This window comes from Misgurnus anguillicaudatus, chromosome 17 (genome assembly GCF_027580225.2).
Source record: "Misgurnus anguillicaudatus chromosome 17, ASM2758022v2, whole genome shotgun sequence".
Classification (NCBI taxonomy): domain Eukaryota; kingdom Metazoa; phylum Chordata; class Actinopteri; order Cypriniformes; family Cobitidae; genus Misgurnus; species Misgurnus anguillicaudatus.
Genome location: NC_073353.2, coordinates 9001897 through 9027802, shown reverse-complemented (window position 1 = coordinate 9027802; position 25906 = coordinate 9001897). Strand labels below are relative to the sequence as shown.

General features: G+C 37.8%; 1 protein-coding gene and 1 long non-coding RNA gene across 12 annotated transcripts in view; both read right to left on the bottom strand.

Annotated features, from left to right (window-relative positions):
• The window catches only part of dgkh (diacylglycerol kinase, eta), a 140564-nt gene that overhangs the window by 37088 nt on the left and 77570 nt on the right, over positions 1 to 25906 (bottom strand). For 10 of the 11 annotated variants that reach the window (XM_055215441.2, XM_055215443.2, XM_073854947.1 and 7 more), the window contains 11 exons: positions 22672 to 22778; positions 22461 to 22586; positions 22274 to 22376; positions 7031 to 7193; positions 6714 to 6843; positions 6251 to 6390; positions 6074 to 6155; positions 3802 to 3893; positions 3608 to 3707; positions 3178 to 3460; positions 816 to 947 (listed from right to left, as the gene is read on the bottom strand). In XM_055215441.2, coding sequence (XP_055071416.2) covers positions 816 to 947; positions 3178 to 3460; positions 3608 to 3707; positions 3802 to 3893; positions 6074 to 6155; positions 6251 to 6390; positions 6714 to 6843; positions 7031 to 7193; positions 22274 to 22376; positions 22461 to 22586; positions 22672 to 22778 — 1458 coding nt within the window. The remainder of the gene's footprint in view (positions 1 to 815; positions 948 to 3177; positions 3461 to 3607; positions 3708 to 3801; positions 3894 to 6073; positions 6156 to 6250; positions 6391 to 6713; positions 6844 to 7030; positions 7194 to 22273; positions 22377 to 22460; positions 22587 to 22671; positions 22779 to 25906) is intronic. The other variant, XM_073854948.1, reaches the window with a different exon arrangement.
• LOC141350239 (uncharacterized) lies at positions 16696 to 18533 on the bottom strand. Its single transcript, XR_012358259.1, has 2 exons — positions 18206 to 18533; positions 16696 to 17788 (listed from the first exon to the last, which is right to left on the bottom strand). It is a non-coding gene; the product is annotated as an uncharacterized lncRNA (long non-coding RNA).

The following is a 25906-nucleotide window of genomic DNA, read 5'->3' as shown; positions in this document are numbered from 1 at the left end:
TATTACGCCATAAAATTTAGTTCCTCTTTTAAATCCGCTTAGAAAAGCGCTACATTTTATTTTGTACCACCAAACTTGCTCGTATAACTACTCGTCTTAAATAGGAAAAACGTTGATGTGTTTGGTCACTTCTAACTTTATCTCTAAATGGTACAATTGACTGAATGGGGCTAAGCTAAATGCTATCGAAGCGTCGCAGCGCGCTCCAGCGCTTACGTGCACGCACACAGATGATAGAGGGATGTATCAACAATTCTTAGTTAAGGTAATAACATATTTTAATATTGAAAATGAGTAGAATATTCCTTTAAGTTCGAATTGAAACATTGCACTTACTAACCGAAAACTACTGCACAATACTGCATCCATTGATGTACAGTAGTGGCCAAAAGTGATGTCGCTTTTCAAACGTATTATTAAAGATTTTAAATGAACGGGCATAGTTGTGCCTGGCATGTAAACTGAACCCCAGCTTTGGGAAGATTTTGAGGACACTTGGCAAAAGATTATGCACAACACATGCGCAGAACTAACTCAGTCAAGCAGAGTATTAATAAATGATTCAACTGCTTTTTTTGTAAGCATTTATTTATGTATTTATTGAATATTAGTATAAAATACTGTATTTTGCCATTCTGGAATAATTTTGTAAAAATAAATACCCTAAACTTGAAAGTTTAGTGTTTTAATGCTTTTCTAGAACCTGTAAGGTTATCGAATATTAGCAAAATAAACCCTCCAGACATCACTTCTGGGCACTACTGTGTATATCTAGTAAAAAAGAAATGACTTGGATTTGAGAAGTATGCACTTACATGGCAGTGATTCCAGTTCTTTAGTGTCTTCGTCCTTCTCATTGTCTTTGTTTTCCTCTTCATTGTCCTTCCTGAAGTCTGTAGGAGACTGAAGCTCCTGCTCTTCTGTATGAGCGTTCTGCTCATCCACCACTACACAAAAGACAACATTCATATAATATCTATAATATCATATCATTTGTCATGGAGAAGAACCTTTCTTTGATCATCATTGGTGTGATTTACAAAACCACAAGCTTACGGTCACCTGACTAAAATGTTTTTTTTGTGATTATCAAAAAAATAATTATCTAAATGCTTAAAATTAATGAATGTGGAGAAAAATATGACAGTGATGTGCCAACATATTAAAGGGGACATGTCATAAAAATCTGAATTTTTCATGTTCAAGTGCAATTATTGGGTCCACATTGCTTCTATCAGCCTAGAAAATGTGAAAAAGATCAACACAGTAACTTACTTTTGGTAAACCATTCTCTAAAAGCATGTAAAAATGGGTAATTGAAATGTGGCTCCCCTTGTGATGTCAGAAGGGGATCATTTTATAATAATACCACCCCTTAGGGCGCACTCACATTATCCAAACCAAACCAAACCATGCCCCAGCGCGATTGTCACCCCTCCCTACTCCCCCAGGTGCACGCACTCACACTGTAGTTTTTATCGATCCGAGTCCGGGCGCGCTTTCGTCATTAAAATGCGATTGTTTTGAAAAAAGCAGGAAGTAAAGCTCTCTCTTAACACTGGAACCCACCGTAATGATAAGTCTGTGTTTTTTATTCGGAGTCGTTTGGTGCGTGATTACAGACAGCCTTCTCACATGTCATCATATTGCTAGTTGATCTGTCACGTGCGCAGCTCGGACATTCACGTAACCCCGCTGCGCGCATCAAAAGGTTTTTACGGCGGCATATGAAGGTGAGTGGTCGCGCAGCTGACGTCTTCACCTTTTGAATCGCGCTCAGGTGCGAATGCGCTCACACCACAGCCTTCCGCGCCTGAGCCCAAGTGAACCGCGCTCCGGCCCACCTCTGCAACCCGGCCGTGGCGCGATTAACCAATCCGCGCCCGGGCGCGGAACAGAGCGATCACACTTGTCAAACAAACCAGGCTTTGGGGGTCAAACGCGCCCGAGCGCGGTTTGGTTTGGATAGTGTGAGTGCGCCCTAAGAGCCCAGACTAGATTCGAACTCTTTCGATGCTGTTTGAAAAGCGACCCAGGATGAAACCTTACGAAGTCAAAAATGTAAAAAGTATAAAATATAACATAGTTTAACCCATTCTCAAAGCATGTCGTGGTATAATCACAAAATATTTTATTTATTTATTAGTGTTCATGGACACGATTTGCCTCTATTTTCATGTCATTGTGTGTACAAATCAGCACAAATTTCTATAAATTGTTTTTGTGTCCCTAGCACGACTTTCTTTTTTGTGTCATTTTATGTACTGGTCTCTCTTTTTTTTTTCATTGTCGGTTAGAATGACTTTTTGTTACATCTGTACCATCCTAACCCAAACCCGAAATGTAACCTCAACCGACAATAGTTTAAAAAAATAAAAATAAAAAACAGTACATAAAATGATGAAAAAGAAAGTCGTGCTAGAGACACATTTTTTTTAATAGAATTTCATGAAAAAGTGACATGAAAAAGACATTCGTGCACAATGAAAGAAAAAAAAGGAAAATCGTCTCCATGAACACAAATAAATAAATCAAATATTTCATCACTATACCACGAAATTCCTTGAGGTAGAGTTGCATAGTTAGTTACAACATAATTCTCAATATGTGTCATTCTATGGTGATTGTAAAATGTGAAAAACTTTAAAATTAAAGGTGCAGTGTGTAATTTTTAGAAGGATCTCTTGACAGAAATGCAAAATAATATACAAAACTATATTATCAGGGGTGTATAAAGACCTTTCATAATGAAACGTTATGTGTTTATTACCTTAGAACGAGACCTTTTTATCTACATACACTAAGGGTCCCCTTACATGGAAGTCACTATTTTGTGACACCATTTTTCTACAGAAGCCCTTAATGGACAATTTTTTTTACGAAGTTGTCTCCGACGATAACATGTTTGTCAGGTGGCGGCTACCGTAGCTTCTCTATGGGTTTCAAAAGCGAGGGGTGAGCAGTGGACTAAGCTCTTGGTTGCAATTTGCAACCTCACCACTAGATGGCGCTAAAATTTACACACTGCACCTTTAAGTGACCTTAAACTTTTGAATGGTATATTAAATACTTTCAAATCATATGAATGTAGTAATTGTGTAAATGCTGTAATGAATAGATTAGTGGGGATTTATTTCTATAAAGAAGACATAGCAGTTGGTCAAGTTTGAATCGTACTTCTCTCAGCCTGTTCAATGATCTGTCTCAGCGCTTTCTTCAGACTGTTGGCCCTCAGCACAAGCTGCTCACGAGGTCTAAAGAGCTTATGGGCCGTGCCCTTCTCCGTCTCGTTTTCCTTCAGCTCTGTAATGGACTCTTCACTTAGATCTTCCTCTTCCTCCAGCTCCTCTACCTCCTCCTCTACGATAGGGGGAGTGGTGAGGGCTGAGGGGGTCAGGACCTGGGCCTCCAAATTCAGCGTCTGCAGAAGCGAGTCGAGCTTCTCATTCAAAACTGCGCACTGTGGATAAAAACAGTGAAAAAGTCAGTCCTACAATAATTTAATAATGTGTGTATCTAGAGCCATAATTTATTTAAATTAAATAAAAATATAGAGAACAGCAGTCTTCACAATGCCATAGTAAGACGTTTAATAGCACAGACTCACTTTGAGGGCCAATGCATCAGTCTCTTCTGAGCTCTCACTGCTTCTTTCATAACACTTTCCAACTTTGGCCACAAATTCTTTGACCGTCTCACACAGAACCCTGTAGGACATGACAGGACAGCGGAGAAATAAAATACGTGGCTATTGTTTTCTGATGGTGTTGGAAATTAAGGACTGTCTGGTGTGAGACTCACTTGGATGAAGAAATGACCACTGAGTGCTGATCTGAGTTCAGGATCTTTGTGAGATGAGTAGCTACTGAATCCTCATAAGCAGATATTTGAAGCTAAAGCAAAAAAACATTTCACATTAAATTTAGTTAAATATATAATTGGGTCCCACTTTATATTAGGTGTCTTTAAATACAGTTAACTCTTTCCCCACCATTGATAAGTCATCTCGTCAATTAAAAGAAAACGCTTCCGTGCCAATGATGAGTTTTTACAGAAATATATATTTCAATATTATCCACTAGGTGGCACTCTTATACAACTTATAAAATACTGAAGCATACACTGATACAAAAACAGTAACAACTCTGTGTATGTTTTGATCATCGCTCTGAATCTGATCGTTAACCAAAGTCCTTTAAAAAATGCAAATATATCAGCTTTTTGTTCAAATTTTTATATTTTTGAAGAAACGTACCCTTATTTGAGATAGGATGATACTATTGTTTTTTGTTTGAAAGCAATGGGTCTGTTCTTTCATTTGATATATTGAATGTTTATACTACAGTATATATTTAAAAAAGAAAATTTCTGTAAGGCTTTTGTGAAAATCATAAAAAATGCTGCCGCAACTTTTTTTTAAATGCTGACGGGAAAAAAGTTAAAAGCACATGTAAAGCAGGGCCATCATTTTAATATTTTTAAAGTAATATTAGTAGTTTTCAGATAATGAAATCTGATATGATATAATCAAGGCCAAATTTTATAAAATGGAATATTTTCATGGTATTATTATATTAATATTATAATATTATTAATAATATTATTACGACCTGTGTTTTATTTCCAATATTTTATTTAGTTATTTTACTATTATTTTATGTAGAGCGTGTCCTCCTATAAAAATGACCTTATAGGTAATTTGTTCAAGAAGCAAGAAACAACATTTTACAACATGCAGGAATAAGAAAATGATGTGCAGGACTTGCTTGCTGGGACAAGAGTGTTTTTACAGGCAGACACTTTATATGTAAGTACAATGTACACTCACCTAAAGGATTATTAGGAACACCATACTAATACAGTGTTTGACCCCCTTTCACTTTTAGAACTGCCTTAATTCTATGTGGCATTGATTCAACAAGGTGCTGAAAGCATTCTTTAGAAATGTTGGCCCATATTGATAGGATAGCATCTTGCAGTTGATGGAGATTTGTGGGATGTACATCCAGAACACAAAGCTCCTGTTCCACCACATCCCAAAGATGCTCTATTGGGTTGAGATCTGGTGACTGTGGGGGCCATTTTAGTACAGTGAACTCATTGTCATGTTCAAGAAACCAATTTGAAATGATTCAAGAAACAATGCTTAGGTAGGCCGTGGCATTTAAACCATGCCCAATTGGCACTAAGGGGCCTAAAGTGTGCCAAGAAAACATCCCCCACACCATTACACCACCACCACCAGCCTGCACAGTGGTGACAAGGCGTGATGGATCCATGTTCTAATTCTGTTTACGCCAAATTCTGGCTCAACAGAAATCGAGACTCATCAGACCAGGCAACATTTTTTCAGTCTTCAACTGTCCAATTTTGGTGAGCTTGTGCAAATTGTAGCCTCTTTTTCCTATTTGTAGAGGAGATGAGTGGTACCCGGTGGGGTCTTCTGCTTTTGTAGCCCAACCGCCTCAAGGTTGTGCGTGTTGTGGCTTCACAAATGCTTTGCTGCATACCTCGGTTGTAACGAGTGGTTATTTCAGTCAAAGTTGCTCTTCTATCAGCTTGAATCAGTCGGCCCATTCTCCTCTGACCTCTAGCATCAACAAGGCATTTTCGCCCACAGGACTGCCGCATACTGGATGTTTTTCCCTTTTCACACCATTCTTCACACCTAGAAATGGTTGTGCGTGAAAATCCCAGTAACTGAGCAGATTGTGAAATACTCAGACCGGCCCGTCTGGCACCAACAACCATGCCACGCTCAAAATTGCTTAAATCACCTTTCTTTCCCAATTTGGAGTTCGGGAGATTGTCTTGACCAGGACCACACCTCTAAATGCATTGAAGCAACTGCCATGTGATTGGTTGATTAGATAATTGCATTAATGAGAAATTGAACCGGTGTTCCTAATAATTCTTTAGGTGAGTGTATGTACCGGTACACAATACTTAAATTGTATGCAATTTTCTTATGTTAGTACATAGTAGTTAAAAGAGACCTAATATAAAGTGAAACCAAAAATATGAGAGTAGACAGACTGGTAGAGATTATGCATTGCCAGTGTGATGCAGGTACCTGGCCATCTTCTGCCTCTTCAGGTGTAGCCGGGCAGCTGTGTTTGGGAGGTATTTTAATCTCATATGTCATTATGCTCCACCTGTGAACAGCAGAAGCCAGATGTACCTGAAGCCGACATTACAAACATCACATGCAGGATGCGCTTATGATCATATGCTTGTATGTTATTTGTACCTGTCCAACATCTTAGTGCTAGCTCGCTCTAGTTTCTCCAGTATCTGAGGGAGTTGAGTGTCATCGTCACATGATGGTCCCCAGCCGAGCACCCGTGCCAGGTCGTTCCCAGTCCCCAGCGGCAGCACGCCTAGCTGGCACTGTCAACCACACAAAAAGGTTGTTCGGATCATGTGCTTAAATAAACTTTATAGAAAGATGCTGCTAGACCACATGTAACACTTGTCCTTCATGTAAATTAGGATATTTTGTTGGTCACTTGACTACTATTCCACTGTGTTATGCCCACCTATTGTGAAATCTAATTGCTCCTTGCATTTGCATATTAAACATCATATATCTTCCCATTGGCTATGATATGGAGATGTTTTATTTTCAGTGTGAAGCGTGGGCTAAACTGTTGCTGGACATTTGATGCATTGCACGTATTTAGCGCAAAGTGTAGTTTTGAATTTTCAGTCACCTGCTTGTGAAGGTTGAGTTTATCAATTTCAGACAGGACCCAGCCAACGCTTCCATCTCCACCACACACCAGGATTCGAAAGTTATCGAACTTCTGGAACAACCGAAGACCTAAATAGAAAAAGAAGAAACTGACAAAAATGTCAAATGCTCATAAAATATTCATTCAAATAATTGAACAACTTACAAAAAATCATTTGTTTGGCTGTTATAATAAAGCCCTCCAAAGAAACATCGTCCATCTACTAACCATTTTGCTTCAGGAGGTAAAATCTAAACAAGCAAAACATCTTGCATCCTTTAATATTCTGGCCTTACCCTAAATGAGGTCCACCATTGACCAAGTCAAAGACCTGAGCCGGATTGAGCAGCTGTTTGAAGCGACGGAGGAATTTCACCCCTTGGTTATCTCCACTTTTAGAATTGACGAACACAAGAAGTGGACTAGCGCAAGACGGAGGACACGTGGCTTTCCAGAAACCTGTCGCAGAAACAGAAATATAAACATTTTAGCTCTAATATACATTATACATTTCGGTAGAGGCTTTAATCCAAAGCACTTTACAGTGCATTTAAAGGCCCCCTGACCTAAAAAATGAACTTTTACATGTTTTCCTATCAGAAAATGAGTCACCAGTGTGTGTGCAGAAACATCTTGTATTGTAATTATACAAATGTGTAATCTCCTTTAAACCGCAAAAGTCACATCAAACAGGCTGTTGGGGATCCCCTATCAATGTGATGTCACATTGATTACGCCCCACCCATGACCACTCACACGCCTTATGTGCGCGTAGTTCACGCTTCTGCCAGAGACACATGTTTGGATGTAGTCCAAAGAACATGTGTAAGCGTTCTCCCCCCTACTTTGCATACGGGGAGGGGAACAGAAGCTTTCTTTGCATTTAAAGAAACAGTGCGTTTTTCATTGCAGCCACAAATGGCATGTTCAACATCGTATAATGACAGCTCTGTGGTGTATTTTGAGCTGACACTTTACACAGGGTTCCCACACCTTAGTTAACTTCAAATTCAAGGACCTTTCATGGACTTTCCAGGTCCAATACCCTCAAATTCAAGGACTCAATGTGGGGACACATTTCAAGTGAGAGCAAGGTTACATCGTGTTAACTTTTAAGACACATTGTTACAGTTCCCTTTCAAGGGAACTTGCGCTGCGTCACTGTGGTGACACATTGGGGATGCCTCCAGCGATAAGTGCATCTGAATGTGTTCAAATTCAACCAATGGTTAGGGTGATGCGGGATCCAGGAAGTATATCGCTATCTGAAATATTGCCAAAGATGAAATTTCAGGGATGCAGGAAGTATGGCAAGGGAGACGCAGCGTCTCATTCCCTTCTCAAGAAACAACAGTTACATACGTAACCCAAGATGTTTAAATAACCCCTAATAATTTTTACCCCTCAAATTAGTGTAAAATAAGCTTAAGAAGAATTTTTGAAACCAATCCTAAATCTAATTCCTCCAGAAAAAAGCGTAAAGCGCACTTGAGAGTTTACATTTATTTTAAACGGAAATCTTTTGGATTAGTTTACTACAAACTGGGACAAGTAATTGACAGTAACGCATTGTGGCAGCACAGCATGAGAATTTTATTAAAATTTTTCATGTAGTATTTTTTTTTTTTAATTAGGAGACCCCCAATTTATATTTTTGCTTTGTAGGGGGTCCCTCAATGCTTATAGGAAATCTGGGACCACCCCAGCCCCCCTCAATTCAAACACTAATGCAGATCACAGAGAGATTGGCGACACTGGCTTTCCGAAAAGAATGTAAAACATGCATCTTAGATATTATTTTCAAATCTGCCTTCATTTGTATGTACTGATTTATATTGGAAATGATATAAAAACACTAGTGAAAATGAGTAGTTAGTTGAGTCTAACATGTGCTGTGTAAAGACACAAAAAATGTTGCTAATGTAAAGCCCTCCAAATCGAAATTCTTATAGCAGGCAGCTGCCCTTATAGAGAGCACACATAGAGAAGCTCAGTATGTTTTAAATCAAATTTAACTTAATAGTTATTCCCTGAATATCAAACCCATGACCCTGGCATTGGTATCGCCATGCTCTACCAATTAGCCACTGTAAGTAAACTCACAGCAGAACATGCGGTCTAAAAAAGATAAAGCTGCTGACTCCATGTTGCTTAGAAACTGTTTTCTTCATGCCTGAACAAAGATGAATCAGAGAAAGAAAAAAGAAAATCAAAGCATCAATCTAACATGTAAACATTGGAAATGAAATATCGTACAGATAACGCCTGCCATCACGTGCATGCATATGCGGCTTATGCAGTAAACCGGCAAATAGATACAAGTGAAACCTGCTGTGTTTGTGAGATCCACCTTATGCCCAAATTACATTTTAATATCCATGTCTCCTATTGTTTGAAGTGATGTGCAAAATGTTTTGCATTGATTTCTGTGCACCTAAATATGTTTGAGTGTATTGCTTTGGGTTTGTGTACACAGCTGGAAACTTGCATGTAATTGTAGCTGACAGTCGCCCTCAAGCGCCGGGTTTGCCTGTTTTATGTGTGGCTGAGAGCAAACGCCGATATGTGGGTGGACGTCTGTCAGTGGACCCCTCTGGGTTTTAAGAGAAGCCCCTCCTTCCCTTGCTCTCTCCGCTCGTGGAAGCAGACTGAGGCGAATTGAGTCACGAAGCTCAGGCACGTGCCAAAGGCAGCCCTCGGCATATAAAGATGCAGTTCTCTGCGCCACCTTGCACTGAGACGAGGGATTCCTTACACATGAGAGACTCTCCACCTTAAAAGATCCATGCTTTCTATCTGGGTGATTCTCACGAAATCCAGACTTAAGAGGTGTCCAGCATCAGGTTTTTTTTTAAAAGCCCTTGAAGGCTATTTTTTTGCACATATAAGATTAAGGTCTGAACTTACTATACATAGCCATTATTCTTAGAGGATTTAAAAATATTTCCTATAGAATTATTTACATTTTTTAGATTATCATTATGAAAAGTTATCATTACCGGAACATGATATTACATTAAATATGTGCATTTACAAACTCATGTTTCGGTAATGAGAACTAAAAAGTTGTCTAGGTACTATGACAAACAAAATGTCAACTTTTATCTGGAGAGACAAAATAAGAACTGCTTACCTGGTAGCCATTTTTAGTGTCACAGTCAATTAAGTCCCTTCCAACATTTTTTTTTTTGAAAATGTTAGTTTATTGAGGGCTTAAACAATAATTGAAAATTGTTGCGGAGGATGAGAACATTTTCTTGGAAACATTTAAATTCCTTATTATTGTTTCTACATATACCAATGACCACCAAATACCATGTGTTTCTTTACTGTAAATGTTTATAGTATAACATGCACTGAAGCTTTTTATTTTTTAGATTTTTTTAATGATAATATTTCCATGTCAAAGAACCAAAATCCAATCATAGACACATTGCGGTAATGACAATTTTCCCCTTAAAGTGACTGTAAGTAGGATTTTAAGTGTTTTATTAATCAAAATCAATGTCTTTATTCATAAATATGTCCTAGTTGGTGTCAAATGACCTATGCCAGTGATCTGAATTTTTCTTTGTAAGCTTAGAATTTCTCCTCTTTACGGAATGGTATATTTCACGGTATAAATGTTTTTTCAGTTTATACTGTTTTTTGATTATAAAAATGTACAGAAATTTGCCACTCACTCTAGCTTTTAACTAAATGCCCACCGCCGTTTTAAATTATGATCAATTTAAAGTTAATAATGTTAAAGTGAAAATGCCCAGAAGATAACAACAGATAAGTCTTGCTAAGACAGTATCTTGTTTATAATTGAGTTATTAATTTTATAGACTATTGAAGCTATGCCTTCATTTGTATTTTGTATTTATGCATACATTACATTAAAAATAGGCAATATGTAAAATGAACAGATATGCAAAAACCTACAGACAGGATGAATACCTATAACCTATATGAGAGACGAAGCTCTAGATATTTTAAAATGACAGGTGATATGATGTGATGATCATGAAGTTTGTTTTAAGGTCTTGACATCCTTTACTTTCTTTTAGACCTAAACATTTGCGTCTCTTTCTCGTCTTTCCGATCAAATATGTTTATATAAGCAAATGGCGCGCCAAACTACATCGCTCCAGCAGCGCACCGTGCGCACGTGTCACTGATATAAACGCGAGTTTGTCTTAGATTGCTTAAAGTTGAGAAAACTTTACAACTATTAGCATTATGTGCGAGAAGAACCTTTTATTTGGCGTCGCAGCTCCTTGCGTGTGCCTAGAGACCTCTGCACACGAGAGACCGGCTGCATGAGCACAGAGAGAGAGAGAGCGAGGGAGCGTCTCGCTGCGAGACCTGCGGTGGATTCACTGGCACTTATTATGAAAATTACAGAAATAACTCGTTCATTTTTTATAAGTGAATTATTTTACATGTTTCTCCGTCACACTAAGTCTAACATGCGGGAGTGCAGAGTTAGCCACGCCCACTTATTTGCATTCCGCGGAATAGACAGAATAGAAAAATCTGTTACGTCTGACATTTTATTCCGCGGTAACGGAATATACCGTCATACCACCCAGCCCTATTCCGCCGTATTGATAAACTATAATAGCAGAGAGGGACAAAAAGCACTAGCCTATCAACTCGTTTCCACAGCGCGTTTTCATTCAGAACACGTGAACCAGCTTCAACGGACAAGGAGATCAGTGATTACATAACGGCTACCGTAGTTGCAACACGCATTTGGAAAAGCAAAATACAATTTCACCACTAGACGGGGGTAAATCCTACGTATTGCACCTTTAAATGTGGAAAAAAATTGGTTTGTATGATGTCATTTGAAATCATGTGCCAAATAGTACAATAGAGATGTGTATAACTGTATTCTTCTTATTTTGATACTCTTCCTTTGCATTTACTTTTTTATCAAAATGTTTCATGACAACTCATAAGTTTAATTTCGCAAGAATCACCCATCTGTCTCTAATCCATTCCTGCTACTGATATTCCTTTATTCCATTTTAACCAGCCAATTAATAGGACCACATGGCAATCCAATAAAATATTGGTATCAGGCAAAACTTAGCAACCATCGATTCGCGTTACATTTCTGCCTGGCAGCGACTAATCTCTACATCCGATATATGTCCCTCCAATTAAAAGTAGAGGAGCTGTGAAGTTCTGATCAATAGCGGCGAGTGTCCACGGATGCTAACAAAGACTCGCTATACACACCTACAGCATACACCTACATGACCAGGTGCAGACGCTACCAAAGAATCAATGTCTGGGTCAAAGACTGAAAACAACTGCCTTGCTGCCGGTCTGCCCAGAGCTAAACAGACTTGAAATAAAGTACACTTAAAAAGTACACTTTTGTAACTAAAAGGTGCATATTGGTACCTCAAATGTACATATTAGGACCTTTTTAAAGGTGTATTGGTGTGAAAAGTGTCCCAGTGACAACTTTTGTACCTTTTTTTCTCATGAAAAATGGATGAAAGTACCAACTAGCACAATAGCATCAAGTCAATTCATTTTCAGTGAGAGTTGCTATATGACACATTATGGTGAAGCTAAACTGAGCAGCCACTAATCTGAGTCTTTACAATGTCATGTGATCATTTACTAAAAAAATAACGTCATCTAAACTCTTTATATGCATCATTAATAACATATGTGAGATTTGAATTACACTATTAAGCACGTATGCAAATACACATTGCACGTTTGTTTTTTAACCTTGTTTATATGCATTTTGGCTAAAAGCCACTTGGAAATGGGTTTTCCTTGCTGAAGGCTTGCATTTCTTACAAAATTTCTTACAAATGAGCTAATAACATATATTAAATCTAAATATCCAGTCCATATATTTACTTATGTGGCAAGTAGCCACGTAATAAGCAGAATAATGTACATACAACCAAATGTTATTGCAAATCAAACCCTTCAGGGTCATACAAAACCTGACAAGTCCTGATCCCCCTGTTGGGATTTAATCAGAATTTACAACTGGCTGGCTGTAGATTAGCACTTACATGTGAAAACCTTCTTAAATGAAAAGGCTTAAAAGCATTGGACAGAGTTAATATTAATCAGTACATTGCTTGTTTCTCAACCATTTCGTTTTACAAAACTTGACCAAAAAGACAAATGTGTTTCAACCACTCCATCAAATGCCAATTTTTGTTCTTTCCAAGACCAACCGCTGAATCAACTACCGGTGGTGGCAGCATTATTCAGGTGTTGGACACTTTCTGTAGCAGCTGTCAATAAAAGGCAGCGTGCAATTTCCTGGAAAGCGTTTCCCTGGTGGCTTATGCTCTACGTGGGGCCAACTGTGCAAACAGGGAAAGTATGGATCTTCGGTAACAGGTTAATAATGCAGGCAGGAATCGAGGAAGCATGAGGCAGTGTTATTGTTTGCTCTCATCTTGAATTTTCCGAGCACATGATCCACCAGTGACTGTTATGTTTACATGCATCAGGACAAGACGCTCTAAGCGAAAGTGCGTGTGTCTCAATCAGTAACCTAGCTCCCTAGGTGGTAAATCAGTATATTGTGTACACAGGCTTGGGCACTAAGGACACTGGCTATACATTGGGACATGTGATGATTTATTTACGTTGACATGACTATTAAAACACGTTATAAGATGTCACCACTGATATTTATAAGCAACACGCAAAAATCTCTCTGACTTAATTCTGACTTAAAAACTGGTTAAAGTATGAAAGAACACTTAGTTTTTCAGTTTCATACAGAATAAAGTCCAGTAAAAAAGAATAAATAGAAAAAAGAATAAATAGAAATATATTTAGTATATAAATGAAGAGTTTGGTTCCAAAACGCGATAAACGCCATTTTTGAAAAAAATGAGTTACTGCCAAAATCAGTATTATATCAGGTCAGTAGTTAAAAGTAAATTCTTAATTTTACGCAAAATCCAATATCCGCCGTGTTATTCTGTCATCTTTTCTCCCTTTTTTCCCAAAATGCGATAAACGCCAGTCCTCCTTTTTTACAGAACGCAATAAATCCATGTCTGATATTACAGCCCACCAGTCACGCAATGTAAACAAACAATGGCGGACGCGCTGAGTACACGGAGTCCTAGTTTTCCTCATCTACTTTGTACTTCGTGATCAACAAACAAAACAAAATAATACTTTAATTGCATCGCTAAACCTGTGATGGTTTTCTGTGATGGGAAAGAAACGTAAGCCATCAGCATCTAATATTTTCCCTGAGAGGCACTCGGGAGACGGGTGCTTGTTCTCCCGACAGCATCAAGCTTCTCATGCTAACACCAGAGGATCTTATGAAAAACTTTACATAATTTTACTCAAAGTCAACGAAAATCGAGCAGGACCAAAAACATTTTACAGCTGATCTCTGTGAAAGACGTTAAGCGACGTCGTAACCGCAATGACAGTGATCTTAATATGACAAAGTAAGTGTTTTGATTAATGACATTAATGTTTATATTTTTAATTAGTGTGTACAACTAGTCAACTAAATGAATATAACATGGCAAAGATGAATGCACATTTATATAGGCTATTGATTCAATAGATTTATAGCATTTTGAATAAAAACTTGTCATGGATTTATTGCATTTTGTGGAAAAAATTATCCGTTTTTATAATAAATCTTTGAAAATCAACTTATGGATTTGAATTTTTTATGTTTTTATAACCTAAAGATGCTATGTGAAAGTTTGTAACAGAAAATAGTTGTTTTCATCTTGTCACTTTCTTGGTATAGAAAACATGTTTTTACCAAAATTTGTCAAAATGGATTTATTGCGTTTTGGAACCAAACTCTTCAAATATTAGGGCTGGGTTCCTAACGCTTTTTTCGATACCATATGTTTTAAAATCCATTTAAACATTAACAAAATTTCATTAAACACACAAATTTTATTTTTTACCTTAATTAAAACAAATTCTGGTAACAATTCTCATTCGGGGTAACATTATTAATAAAACTGGTTGTGCTTTTTGGATAGGGGTGCACCAACAGACACACTTAACAGTTTTTTTTTTAATGAAAATAAGGAAACAAAAATAAAGAAATTAAGAATATAATTAACACTGCTTTATTTTATGAATGTAAAATGGTATTTAGCTTGGACTAACAGTATTTAAATAAGTGGGTTCATTATAGCTGCAACTTTGACAAAAAGTTTAAATATTTAAATGTGTGACTGAGTTTTAAGATTTGTATGCATGTTTTTGTTTTTTGTAAACAATACTCAACTTCATAATTATCAAAATATTAAATACATTTGGGATTTTTAAAATGAGTAGAAAATGCGTTCAATGTCATTTCATTCAAGTGAAATTAGCAAACCAGTTAAATGGGATTTTAATTTGTTTTAAATAATGAGCCAGGCTTCGGGCTGAGCGTGTGCGTGTGCGTCAAGTTTAAACCATAGACTGTAAAAAATAGGTTTAAATGCATCGTCCATTTTGGGAGATGAGGGCATGAAGGCTTTGCGATGCGGAGAGACAGGTGCCAGTATTTCATAAGCATTGAGAGACACAAGCTGCGCGCGTGGGTCAAGTTTTAACACCTTGTCGAAACTGTTGTGGGAGACTTGCGCGCGAAGTCTTGCCATGCGGAACCAGGCGCGAGTAAAACAAGCAGAGACACAGGCTGCGTGCGTGCTTTAAATTGAAACTTTACACTTTAGGAGAAGCGCCATTTTGGTTGACGTGCCTTTCACGGAGACAGCACGGCCATACTTGCGCTAACTCTATTGGTTAGACTGTCACAAAGCCGTTCTGTATATTTCTCATATTGCATCCTTTCTACACTTGTGTTGGGTGACTGCGCAATAGTGTCTGTCTGCGGAGTGCAAGAGAGGGGCGTGCCGTTAAGCGGTGTAACTTTTAGCAGGGGGCGGAAATTTAAGTTGTCCAAGTCACACAGAATCCCGCGAGATGTCCGACATCCGCTAAACTGACACGGCACATCCGATAGCTAGTTTAATAGTAAGACGATTGTTTATAGCTCTCTTTCAACTTTAGCGTAATGACAAATAACGTTACTGCCGTAAATATTTTAAATATACGGAGGAAGCGTCATAAGACGCTCGGATGGTCTTATATTGTTTCATCCATCGTCATTGTTAACGTGGGTAGACAATATGGCCATATACGGCATATATGGACATATTTACCAACCTAAAATTATTAAAAGTACCGTGGCATACCAATATTTAAATCGTGAACTGTTACACAGTGAGGGTGATTTCGTCTTTTTTTAGTAAATGTGCACCTCAGACAGTTTAATATGTATTAAACCAAGATGAAATTCATTTGCAAACTTGCAAACACTTAATTCTTTTTAAGTTTTAAGAGGAATCTACAGAGCTCACGTGGTTTTATAAGAAATGGCTAACAGATAACATCTGGTGATATTGTAAAGGTTTATAAAAATAACTATTCACAACAGGTAACATTGTAAAGGTGTATAAAAAAAACCATTCACAACAGGTAACATCTGGTGACATTGTAACGGTTTATAAAAATTTCTTTTTACAACAGGTAACATCTGGTGACATTGTAACGGTTTATAAAAATTACTTTTTACAACAGGTAACATCTGGTGACATTGTAAAGGTGTATAAAAATAACCATTCACAACAGGTAACATCTGGTGACATTGTAAAGGTGTATAAAAATAACCATTCACAACATGTAACATCTGGTGACATTGTAAAGGTTTATAAAAATAACTTTTCACAACAGGTAACATTGTAAAGGTGTATAAAAATAACCATTCACAACATGTAACATCTGGTGACATTGTAAAGGTTTATAAAAATAACCATTCACAACATGTAACATCTGGTGACATTGTAAAGGTTTATAAAAATAACTATGCACAACATGTAACAACTGGTGACATTGTAAAGGTTTATAAAAATAACCATTCACAACATGTAACATCTGGTGAGATTGTAAAGGTTTATAAAATAATTATTCACAACAGGTAACATCTGGTGACATTGTAAAGGTTTATAAAAATATCCTTTCAGCAAGATCACCCTGCAATAAATTATAACACAGCATTATGAGAGGCATCAGGAGCTGATCCCAAGTGTATAGCTGGAAGCTGTTGATGTATGTACAGTATTGGTAAAGTGCACATGAATGCATTTTATAATAATAATGCATCCAATGTCAACCCTGTGTAGAGCTGAGAAATGTGGTTGTTTCTCAGCAGCAGTAATGTCCAATGGTGCCAGCTCAACACATTGGTGCAGTTTCCCAGGCAGGGCTTAGTCAGGGGTGCCCAAACTCAGTCCTGGAGGGCCGGTGTCCTGCAGAGTTTAGCTCTAACTTGCATCAGAGCACCTGCCAGTAAGTTTCTAGTATGCTTAGTAAGACCTTAATTGGCTGCTTCAGGTGTGTTTGATTAGGGTTAGAGCTAAACTTTGCAGGACACAGTTTGGAAACCCTTTGTTTAGATCAGGGGTGACCAACCCTGTTCCTGGAGATCCACCCTCCTGCATATTTCAGCTCCAACCCAGCTTTAACAAACACACCTGACTATAATTTTAAGGTTGCCCTGAAATGCTTGATTGGCAGGTTCAGGTGTGTTTGATTGGGGTTGGAGCTGAACTCTGCAGGACAGTAGATCTCAAGACACAGGTTTGGTCACCAATGGTTTAGATTAAACCAGGACTGGGCACTTATATTAGAACATTTTAGTTTTTACAAACAAACCTTACAAAAACAAGACTGGTGTGCATCTTGAAACAAAACAATGGCACTGATATATGTTGAGATGTGTCAGTACAAGGTGTTTTCTTAATTACAGTAGCTCAAACATGCATTTTAGCCCGGGAACAGTATAAGCCCTGTCTGGAAAACCGCCACATTGTTTTACCATAACAGATATGGGTTGTTTAAGGTTGAGTTGTGATTTTGAAGTGTAGACAGATGGATCATCCTATTGTATTTCTGCATCACAGACAGTTGAGGTGCATGTGGATGGTATCACCCTCACAAGTTGTCCACTGCATCACTTCACATCAATGCAGCTGTGAAAATAATAACCATAAACAAACATATTTTACATTTGTACTTAAAATAAGCTTACATTATGAGAATATACAATGGCACCCATATTTAAACAGAATAGGGTTTGAGAGAGATACATTAAAAACTAGACAGTAGTACACACATCCTTTAACTCCAGTGTAATTATGACGTTTAATAGGTCATTAATTAATTAACTGTCATTTGAAATGTCGACAACTTACAGGAATAACTGTAAGATTCTAATGTACTAATATCTAACGTTACTATCGTAAACAGGAAAATATATAGGTGAGCAATGAAACTCATGCAAGATTTGTTGCATTTTGTTAACTACTCGTTACTGATCATAAGTGTAATCATAGAACGGACTTCACAAAGCTAACAACACATAAGTTAGCTAACGTTAGCGAGCTTACCTGAAACGGTCGACCTTAATTCAGCCCCTGGCGTGACTTCTTAACATGTGTCGTAGCCGAACCATTTCTCGGGAAAAGGATGTTCGTCAGTCGGCTTCCCGTCCATTAAAATTGGTACGAACAAACATGAGGGCGCTTGGATGAGCAACTTTAATAACGCCTTTAGCCACCGTATCTCTATGCGGGCAGAAGAGAAGACAGAATGACAACATCTCGTCCTGACGTCTCGCGTGGTTCTGTGTAACTTGGACAACTTAAAGTTACGCCCCCTGCTAAAAGTTACGCCCCTTAACGGCACGCCCCTGTCTTGCGGCCCGCAGACAGACACATCTCTGACTGCGAGTTGAACTGCAAGTATTTTCAGAAATCCTTCCCGTCACTTGGGTGGTGGACAGCCAATCGGCCGCTTTAGGTCCTTACACGCAAGTACAGGCTCAGACACAGCCGCTTGGCTTTTGGAATCTAAATTTGGCACCGAAAGATAAATACATTTCCGATACTCAAAGTATCAGAGTTTTTCGTTCGATACCATTAAGGTATCGACGTTCGGTACCAGCCCTAATACAGGGTTCCTGCAGGTTTCACCAAGTCAAATTTAAGACTTTTTAAGACCTTTTTAAGACCATTATGAGTGAAATTTAAGACCAAAACTGGATTGAAGAGACATTCAGTGACACGCAAAGGGCAGAACTTTTCTTTTTAGAGGCCCACCCATCAAATACATTCTTCTTCCGTCACTGAGGCATTTTAATTTACCTTTTTTTTTCAGACAACCTTTTCGGGAATAAATGGAAGAAATTTAAGACTTGGGTTAATTAAATTTAAGACCTAGGGTGAAAATCTGGCCATTTTAAGACTTTTTATGGCCTTAAATTTAACTTTCTAAATTTCAGACTTTTTAAGACTTTTTAAGACCCCGCGGGAACCCTGTAATAAATATATAAGTTATGGAATTTACCTTTACGTAAACAATTTAACTTAAACAATAATAACAAATAAGAGCCTGGAACTTACATCTCCAAAAAAGTATTTTTAGAAGCTGTTTTTACTTATTGACTGTAGATTGTAAGGTAATACATTCTCACCTAAACAAATCTTAAAACTACATTTTGTGACCCATAAACAGTAATACTGAGAAATAGGGCTGAACGATTTGACCTAAAATCAAAACCTCGGTTAATTTAACATTTGACATCGGTTACGATTAATGAGCGATTATTATTATTTTTTGCCTCATAGTTCGCTGGAAAGGTTTGTATTTTAAATATGCTCAGATATTAAAGGTGGGATATATTTTTCTATTGAAAGGGCATTTGTTGTTATCTTTGTGATTTTAAAAGAATTAAGTGAAGAGGAAAGTATTTTGTGTGAAGGTTATTTATTTAACATTTTGACTTCAACTGAAATCAAAGCACACATTGCTTGAAATGAAAACAGTCACATTTTAGTTTACTGTATACTGCAAGTTTCCTAAAGAAAAAGTAGAAAATAAATAACTAACAATTTTTAAGTCTAGTACTTCAGGGCTCCAGGCTAACTTTTTTGTCATTAGGAGAACTGTACCTCCTGACTGAAAATTTAAGGAGCACAAGCAGAAAATTTAGAGCACAACTTAAATCAGCATGCAATGCAATTATTTACATTTCCCCCCAAAATAACTGCATTACTGAAAAATACTAAATTTCAAATTTCAAACTTGACCATATGCAGTAGCTGCACATGTTATTATGCACAACTGATGAAACTTTCAGAATAGGAACTTATGGACCAAAGAATTATACAACCCACACGACTAATTCTAGCCATAAGATACATATACAAGTTATATCCAGATAATGAGATGAGTGGCAGGATAATACACATTGTATCCTTTACACGTTTCTTGTCTTCTATAAAGTGTTCCTTAACTGGGCACTGCTATACAACACCTTTACTCTCATCTATAATGATTTGGTGTTAATGTAGATTAGAAGTTCTCCCGTTCTCTCTCTCTCTCTCTCTCTCTCTCTCTCTCTCTCTCTCTCTCTCTCTCTCTCTCTCTTTCTCTCATCTCTGCCATGTCTAATTAAACATGTGCTGGCGCTCCCGCGTCTTCTCGCGGTTCTCAGGCATGTGTTGACTTTTCTAGGGCTGCGTAGACTCATCGGTAGATTCAACTGAGCGCAAGGTGACATAACACTTTTACGCGTCATGCAAATTTGCGGTAGTTTTATCACGCGGCCCGCACATGCGCGACTACTTTGGCACTAAATGATCTGCTCAGTTAACACAGTGTTTGAGTTCTCCTCCATGGGTCTCTATGCAACTGACTGGATGGGGCGGAGCCACGTAACCTCACACGCGGTAGTATGTTTTAAAGGGAAAGTATTAACAGGATTAAAAACCGAAATAACCAACATGAAAAATAGGGTCAGTTAACGTTTCTGAATTTCGGTTTCGGTTATTTTTCGATTAATCGTGCAGCCCTACTGAGAAATGATTGTGTCTAAGTCAACTATTATGTCTAAAGTGCCGAAAGAACTGACAGGCGGATGCCGTCAAAGTACAGCAAGAGCGAGTCGAAATTAGACTTCTCTGTATGATTTCTTAAATCGCTCTAGTGGTACTTTGACATCATCCGTCTGTCGGTTCTTGTGGCACCGCATGAAGTCGAACAAGCCTATTGGAAGCATCGATGCTCCCTGGTTCTTGCGTTGCATTGTGGGAATTTTTAACGAACAAACATTCAAAATGCCCAGTTTGTGAAAATCCAATTAAAGTATTTTTTGTGATTTACTGTTTTTCTACATAATATCATCCTACATAATGTAAAGAACATTCTGTGAAAATATAACCTTGATATCTTTAGTAAGGTCATGTCAAAAATTGATTCACAGGCAGGATCAGATTTTCTTAAAACTCTTGTTTCTTCTGATTCCTTGGTTCATGCCGATTCGATTGCACCATATGACATAATGTTCCGTCATGCAAATTATTTCGCTATTTTGAATTGTTCGTAAAACCTACTTTTTTGAACTCGCCTTAGAGCTTTTGTCCGATTTGCGTAAAAATCTATCATCTAGAGACACTCATTGCAAAAAGTTATGGAATTCGTATCGATTTGCCAATCTATTTCCGTATACCGCGTCAACGAATTTTACGTAGAGCGTGAAAAAAGTGGATTTGAGGCTTTATCTTTGCCAAAGTTAAGTGTATTCCATGACACTTGGTAGTTTTGATGGCAGTCATGAACCATTTGATGGAAGTGCATGTGTGCGTGCATCCGACGGTACCAAAAATGTAAAACTTACTTTCTGTCCACCATTTAGCATTACATAGCATACCAACTTTTTTAAACTCCTCCTAGAGCGATCGTTTGATTGGATTGATTTTTGGTGTATTGGTATATGTCATAACGGTAATGAACTGATGGTGCATGCAATGTTTTGTCAGAGCACCACCTAGTGGTCATGAGATTTGAAAAATTGCTATTTTTGCTTATCACTACTGCAAAATTGAGTCTTAAATCATGGAAGTGGTCTTTTTAGATTCCTTGAGGCATGCTGAATCAAACGATACCAGACGGTTTTTGGACGGCCTCTTTGGGTGTCGGCCATTTTGAATTTTCTCATTAAGTTCATTATTTCACGAACGCAATGGCATATCGCTACGAAACTTGGTATGGTTCATCAGCGACATGTTCTGAAAACCCAGGCAATCTTTTCAGCGCCTCCTAGTGGTCAAGAGATTTGAGGCTATATCTCCGGATCGCTTTATTATATTTACACCAAATTTGGTGGGTGTCATCACAAACATGACATGAGGCAAAATCCATTGTTTCAGCACAGTGCCACCTAGTGGTCTCAAGATTCAAAAAATTGCTATTTTTGCCTTAATCTACTGAAAACTTAGATCTAAAATCATGATAGTCATCAGTGATACTTCATTCTGTGCCCTTTTTGGCTTGACCCTTTGCAGCTATATTTTGTCTTTCAATTTTTTGTGGATACTTAAAAAAAAGATAATTGTTGCAGTTTACATCACAAATCATATCAGCACTGCGATACAAAAGTAATTGAGCAGTCTTACCATCAGAGTCGATGCTGTTGAGAGCAGTTGGGGGGATGATTGAGACTTTACACTGGCCCAGGGGACATTTGCGGGGGTAAATATCCATGCACGCTGTGTGCACCTGTCAAAGCACAGATGGTTCTTAGAGTTCACAAGCTCTTTGAACTAACTAGCCATAAAGCATTCTGGGATATGTAGTCCTTACCATTGCCTTGCACCACAGACAGCGCCAGTCTTGCAAGCGCAGCACGCTGCCACACGTTTTGTCGCAAACTGCACACTTTGCGCTGACGGGCAGGTTGCCTTCCAACCACTGGTGGGGCATTGCAATCTGTAGGTACAGAATATAATGTGTATCACTTTACAGAAACTTACATGCAAAAGAACCTGAAAATGGTTATATTTTAGACAGTCACCCCATCCTCGTCTTCAATGATGTCCTTTCCAATAGAGGCCAGTGTTGTCCATTTGCAGTTGTTGGTGGCCCTGACAGCGCACCTTTTGTGGGCTTTGAATTTACACACTGCAAAGAAAAAAGTGCAAACCGGTTAAAATGCCGGCCAGCAATAACTCTAAGCTCTTTCCCCCAAAAAACATATGTAAAACAGACAGAGATCTTAGTCCTAACATTAATGTGTTTGTAACCAAAGACAGATCCAAACGCTAAAAATATCTTTGAGAAGAACATGTCACAATGGATCCACACAGGCGATCTACTGTCCACACTAGCGGTGTGGGTGAAGTCCGATAAGATAATGGCCGACAGTTCTTTGGCGATTTCCTCGATTAAACTGCATTGCAACTTTAATGAGATTAGCCATGTTCATCTGGTCTTTCCAGAAGGAGAATTAAGTGGCTGATTGATTGGCTGGCTGGCTTCCTCTTCTATAATGTACATCTCAGCACATCATAACGGCCACCACCATTCCTACGAACCCCAGCCATTTCCCATCATAGGCAACGCAATCAATGCAGATGTCTGCACAACATGAACAGAACTACAGAACCTCTTGAACATTGTGGGTTGGGTTAAAGAGGGCTCATAATGGATGAAAAGAGGCGACTGGCGACCTCACAAGACCTCGAATCCAGTTAAATCAGCCTGTATCAACACATTACTCTACCAGAAGCTGCCGGGCGTCTAATGTTCTGCAGGATTAAACAGATTTGTGGTGACACGGCAATCATGCTAACACTGAAACATATCCACAGATGTTAAGTCCAGCCTATTCCAGACAGAAGGACCGCCACGGTGTCACCACAGAAAGTGTTTCCTTATTCTAAGCCACGATATAAAAAAGATTTGTTAGGTCAACTTAAAAAAGTAAGTGTTGTGCTGCCTGCTGAGTTAATTCAACTTAAAATAATAAAGGTGCAGTGTGTAGATTTTAGCGGCATATGGTAGTGAGGATGTGAATTGTAACCAACACTCAATCTACAGCTCACCCCTCTCTTTCAAAGCACATAGCATACCTGTCAACATTGGGACTTGAAAATAAGTACATTTCCGGAATCCTAACACCCCCCCCCCCCTTTATTACTATGCAAGGGAATAGATGGGTAGACTGCAAAAAGGCAGTAAGTTGAAGGTATACTAGTCCACATGATGTTATTTTCGTCATCAGGAGGGTCTACAGGTGTCCGCGCCCAAAATTCTGCGTACAGAAGTCGCAGAATAGATGCATGTTGTATAATTCATTTATGTTGTATAAAGGCTTAATGTTATGTAGAGTGCATCATATAGAAAGCACATCAGTTTGTGTTTATTAACCCTTTAGTTTCACTTCATCACGCAGCTTTTCTTGTTAGAGGTTTCTATAAAAAACATTTAATTCAATATTAATTTTCATTGTTCTGGCATAGTTTCTTCAAAATTAAGTTTATTTGAGTGTTTTTAATAAAAAATATTTGAAGAGTTTCGTTGCAAAACGAGATAAATCCATTTTTTTACATTTTTGTCAAAACATGTTTATTATTATGTTATCATGTTATTATTTTGTTTTATGGTGCTACTTGGCTGTATTTTTTAAGTTATGAAGGTTTTAAATCAAAATGAACCAACTGCAGTTGCATTGAAATTAATTGGAATGCACAACCAAAAAACGCGATTTCTGAACAATTAAAAAAACGGTGGTTATCTCGTTTTGCAACGAAACTCTTCATTTTCATTTTCACCATGACGTGTATGCCCCGCCCCCAGTTAATCGAGTACTCGTTCTTCAGACCTATGGATTAATCGAAATGAAAAAAATAAGATAAATGGACATCCCTAGTAACAATATAGCATTCAAACAATATATTAAGCCACAGTCCTACACAAAATAGTTTATTAAAAACAAATTAACGTTACTGTTACAAAAAGCATAACAGACAGACAAGTGTAATGACAACAACTTATTTATTGCAAATATTAAAATCAGTACCAAAAGTAGTTAAAATGATGATGTGCTGCAGCCGCGGTCCTACGTTGATCCGGCTTCCCTCTGTCACGGCACATTTTTTAAAAATTTCAAACGTACACCAACGGAAATGACGCAAATATGTCATGTGGCACGCAAAGAGCCAATGAGCTTTTGATATCACTGCCGTAAAGCAATGTGTCCTAAAGCTTCTTGAGGCACGATATTTGAATTTAAATTTATATTAGCCTATAACCAACGCGCCATCTGACTTTACGATTGCTGGTGAGAACTCTGATCAAGGGCTGAATTTGGATCTGTTCCTCACAATTGTATGAATTTTGAAAATGTGGATCTTTTGTGAATTTATGTTGTATTTTGGTGTAATTATTGCTTAGTAGTAATAATAATGTATTGCATAGAAGACAGCATACGAGAAAACGCGTTTTTGTGTGTCATGGCAAACAAACAAACAAAAATAGTTAAATAACAGAAATGTTATTCATTTTAAAGTTTTAAAATGTTCAATATTGTGAAATTCTCTGAATATCATAATCAGTTCATTAGGCAAATGGGTAAACTGTCTTAAATAAATAAGTCAGAAAATATGACTGAAAACATTAATATGAGTAAGAAACGCCAATGGCCGATATTTTAATATTTATGAATAGGAATAACTTACGTACAAATGTGTACGTTTGTAAAGCTGTAAATACGTAAATAATTTATGTATTAGTCCAGTCAAAATGTCGATATTATACATTTTAATGTGTTTTAAACATAAGTAAATGTACGTATGGTACAACCATACTGAAACGTAAAAATACACACGTATTCTCATGAGATCCCGTTGGCATTTTGAGAGGTGTTTTGACATCAGAGGCACCGTACAAGCGAACGCCAAAATCAATAATAGCGTCAGACAAGTTAATCCCAATCGTCTCGCAGCACAAAGTACACTGTAAAAAATTTGCTGTAATTATGCAGCTGGTTGCCAGTAACTTACTGTAGAAGATAACGACTGAAAATGTTTGATGTTCATTTAACATTGAACAAACTGTTGCCAGTACATAACATAAATGTAAAATCTACAGTAAATTACTGGCAGCTAGTTGCCAGTAATACCCAGTAATACTGTAATTTCTACAGAATTTTTTTACAGTGTAGTCAAAAGCTAAATCAACTTAAAAATTACTTTAATTGATAACACCTAAAACATTGAGATGAATGGGGAAAACAGGCAGAAATGCGT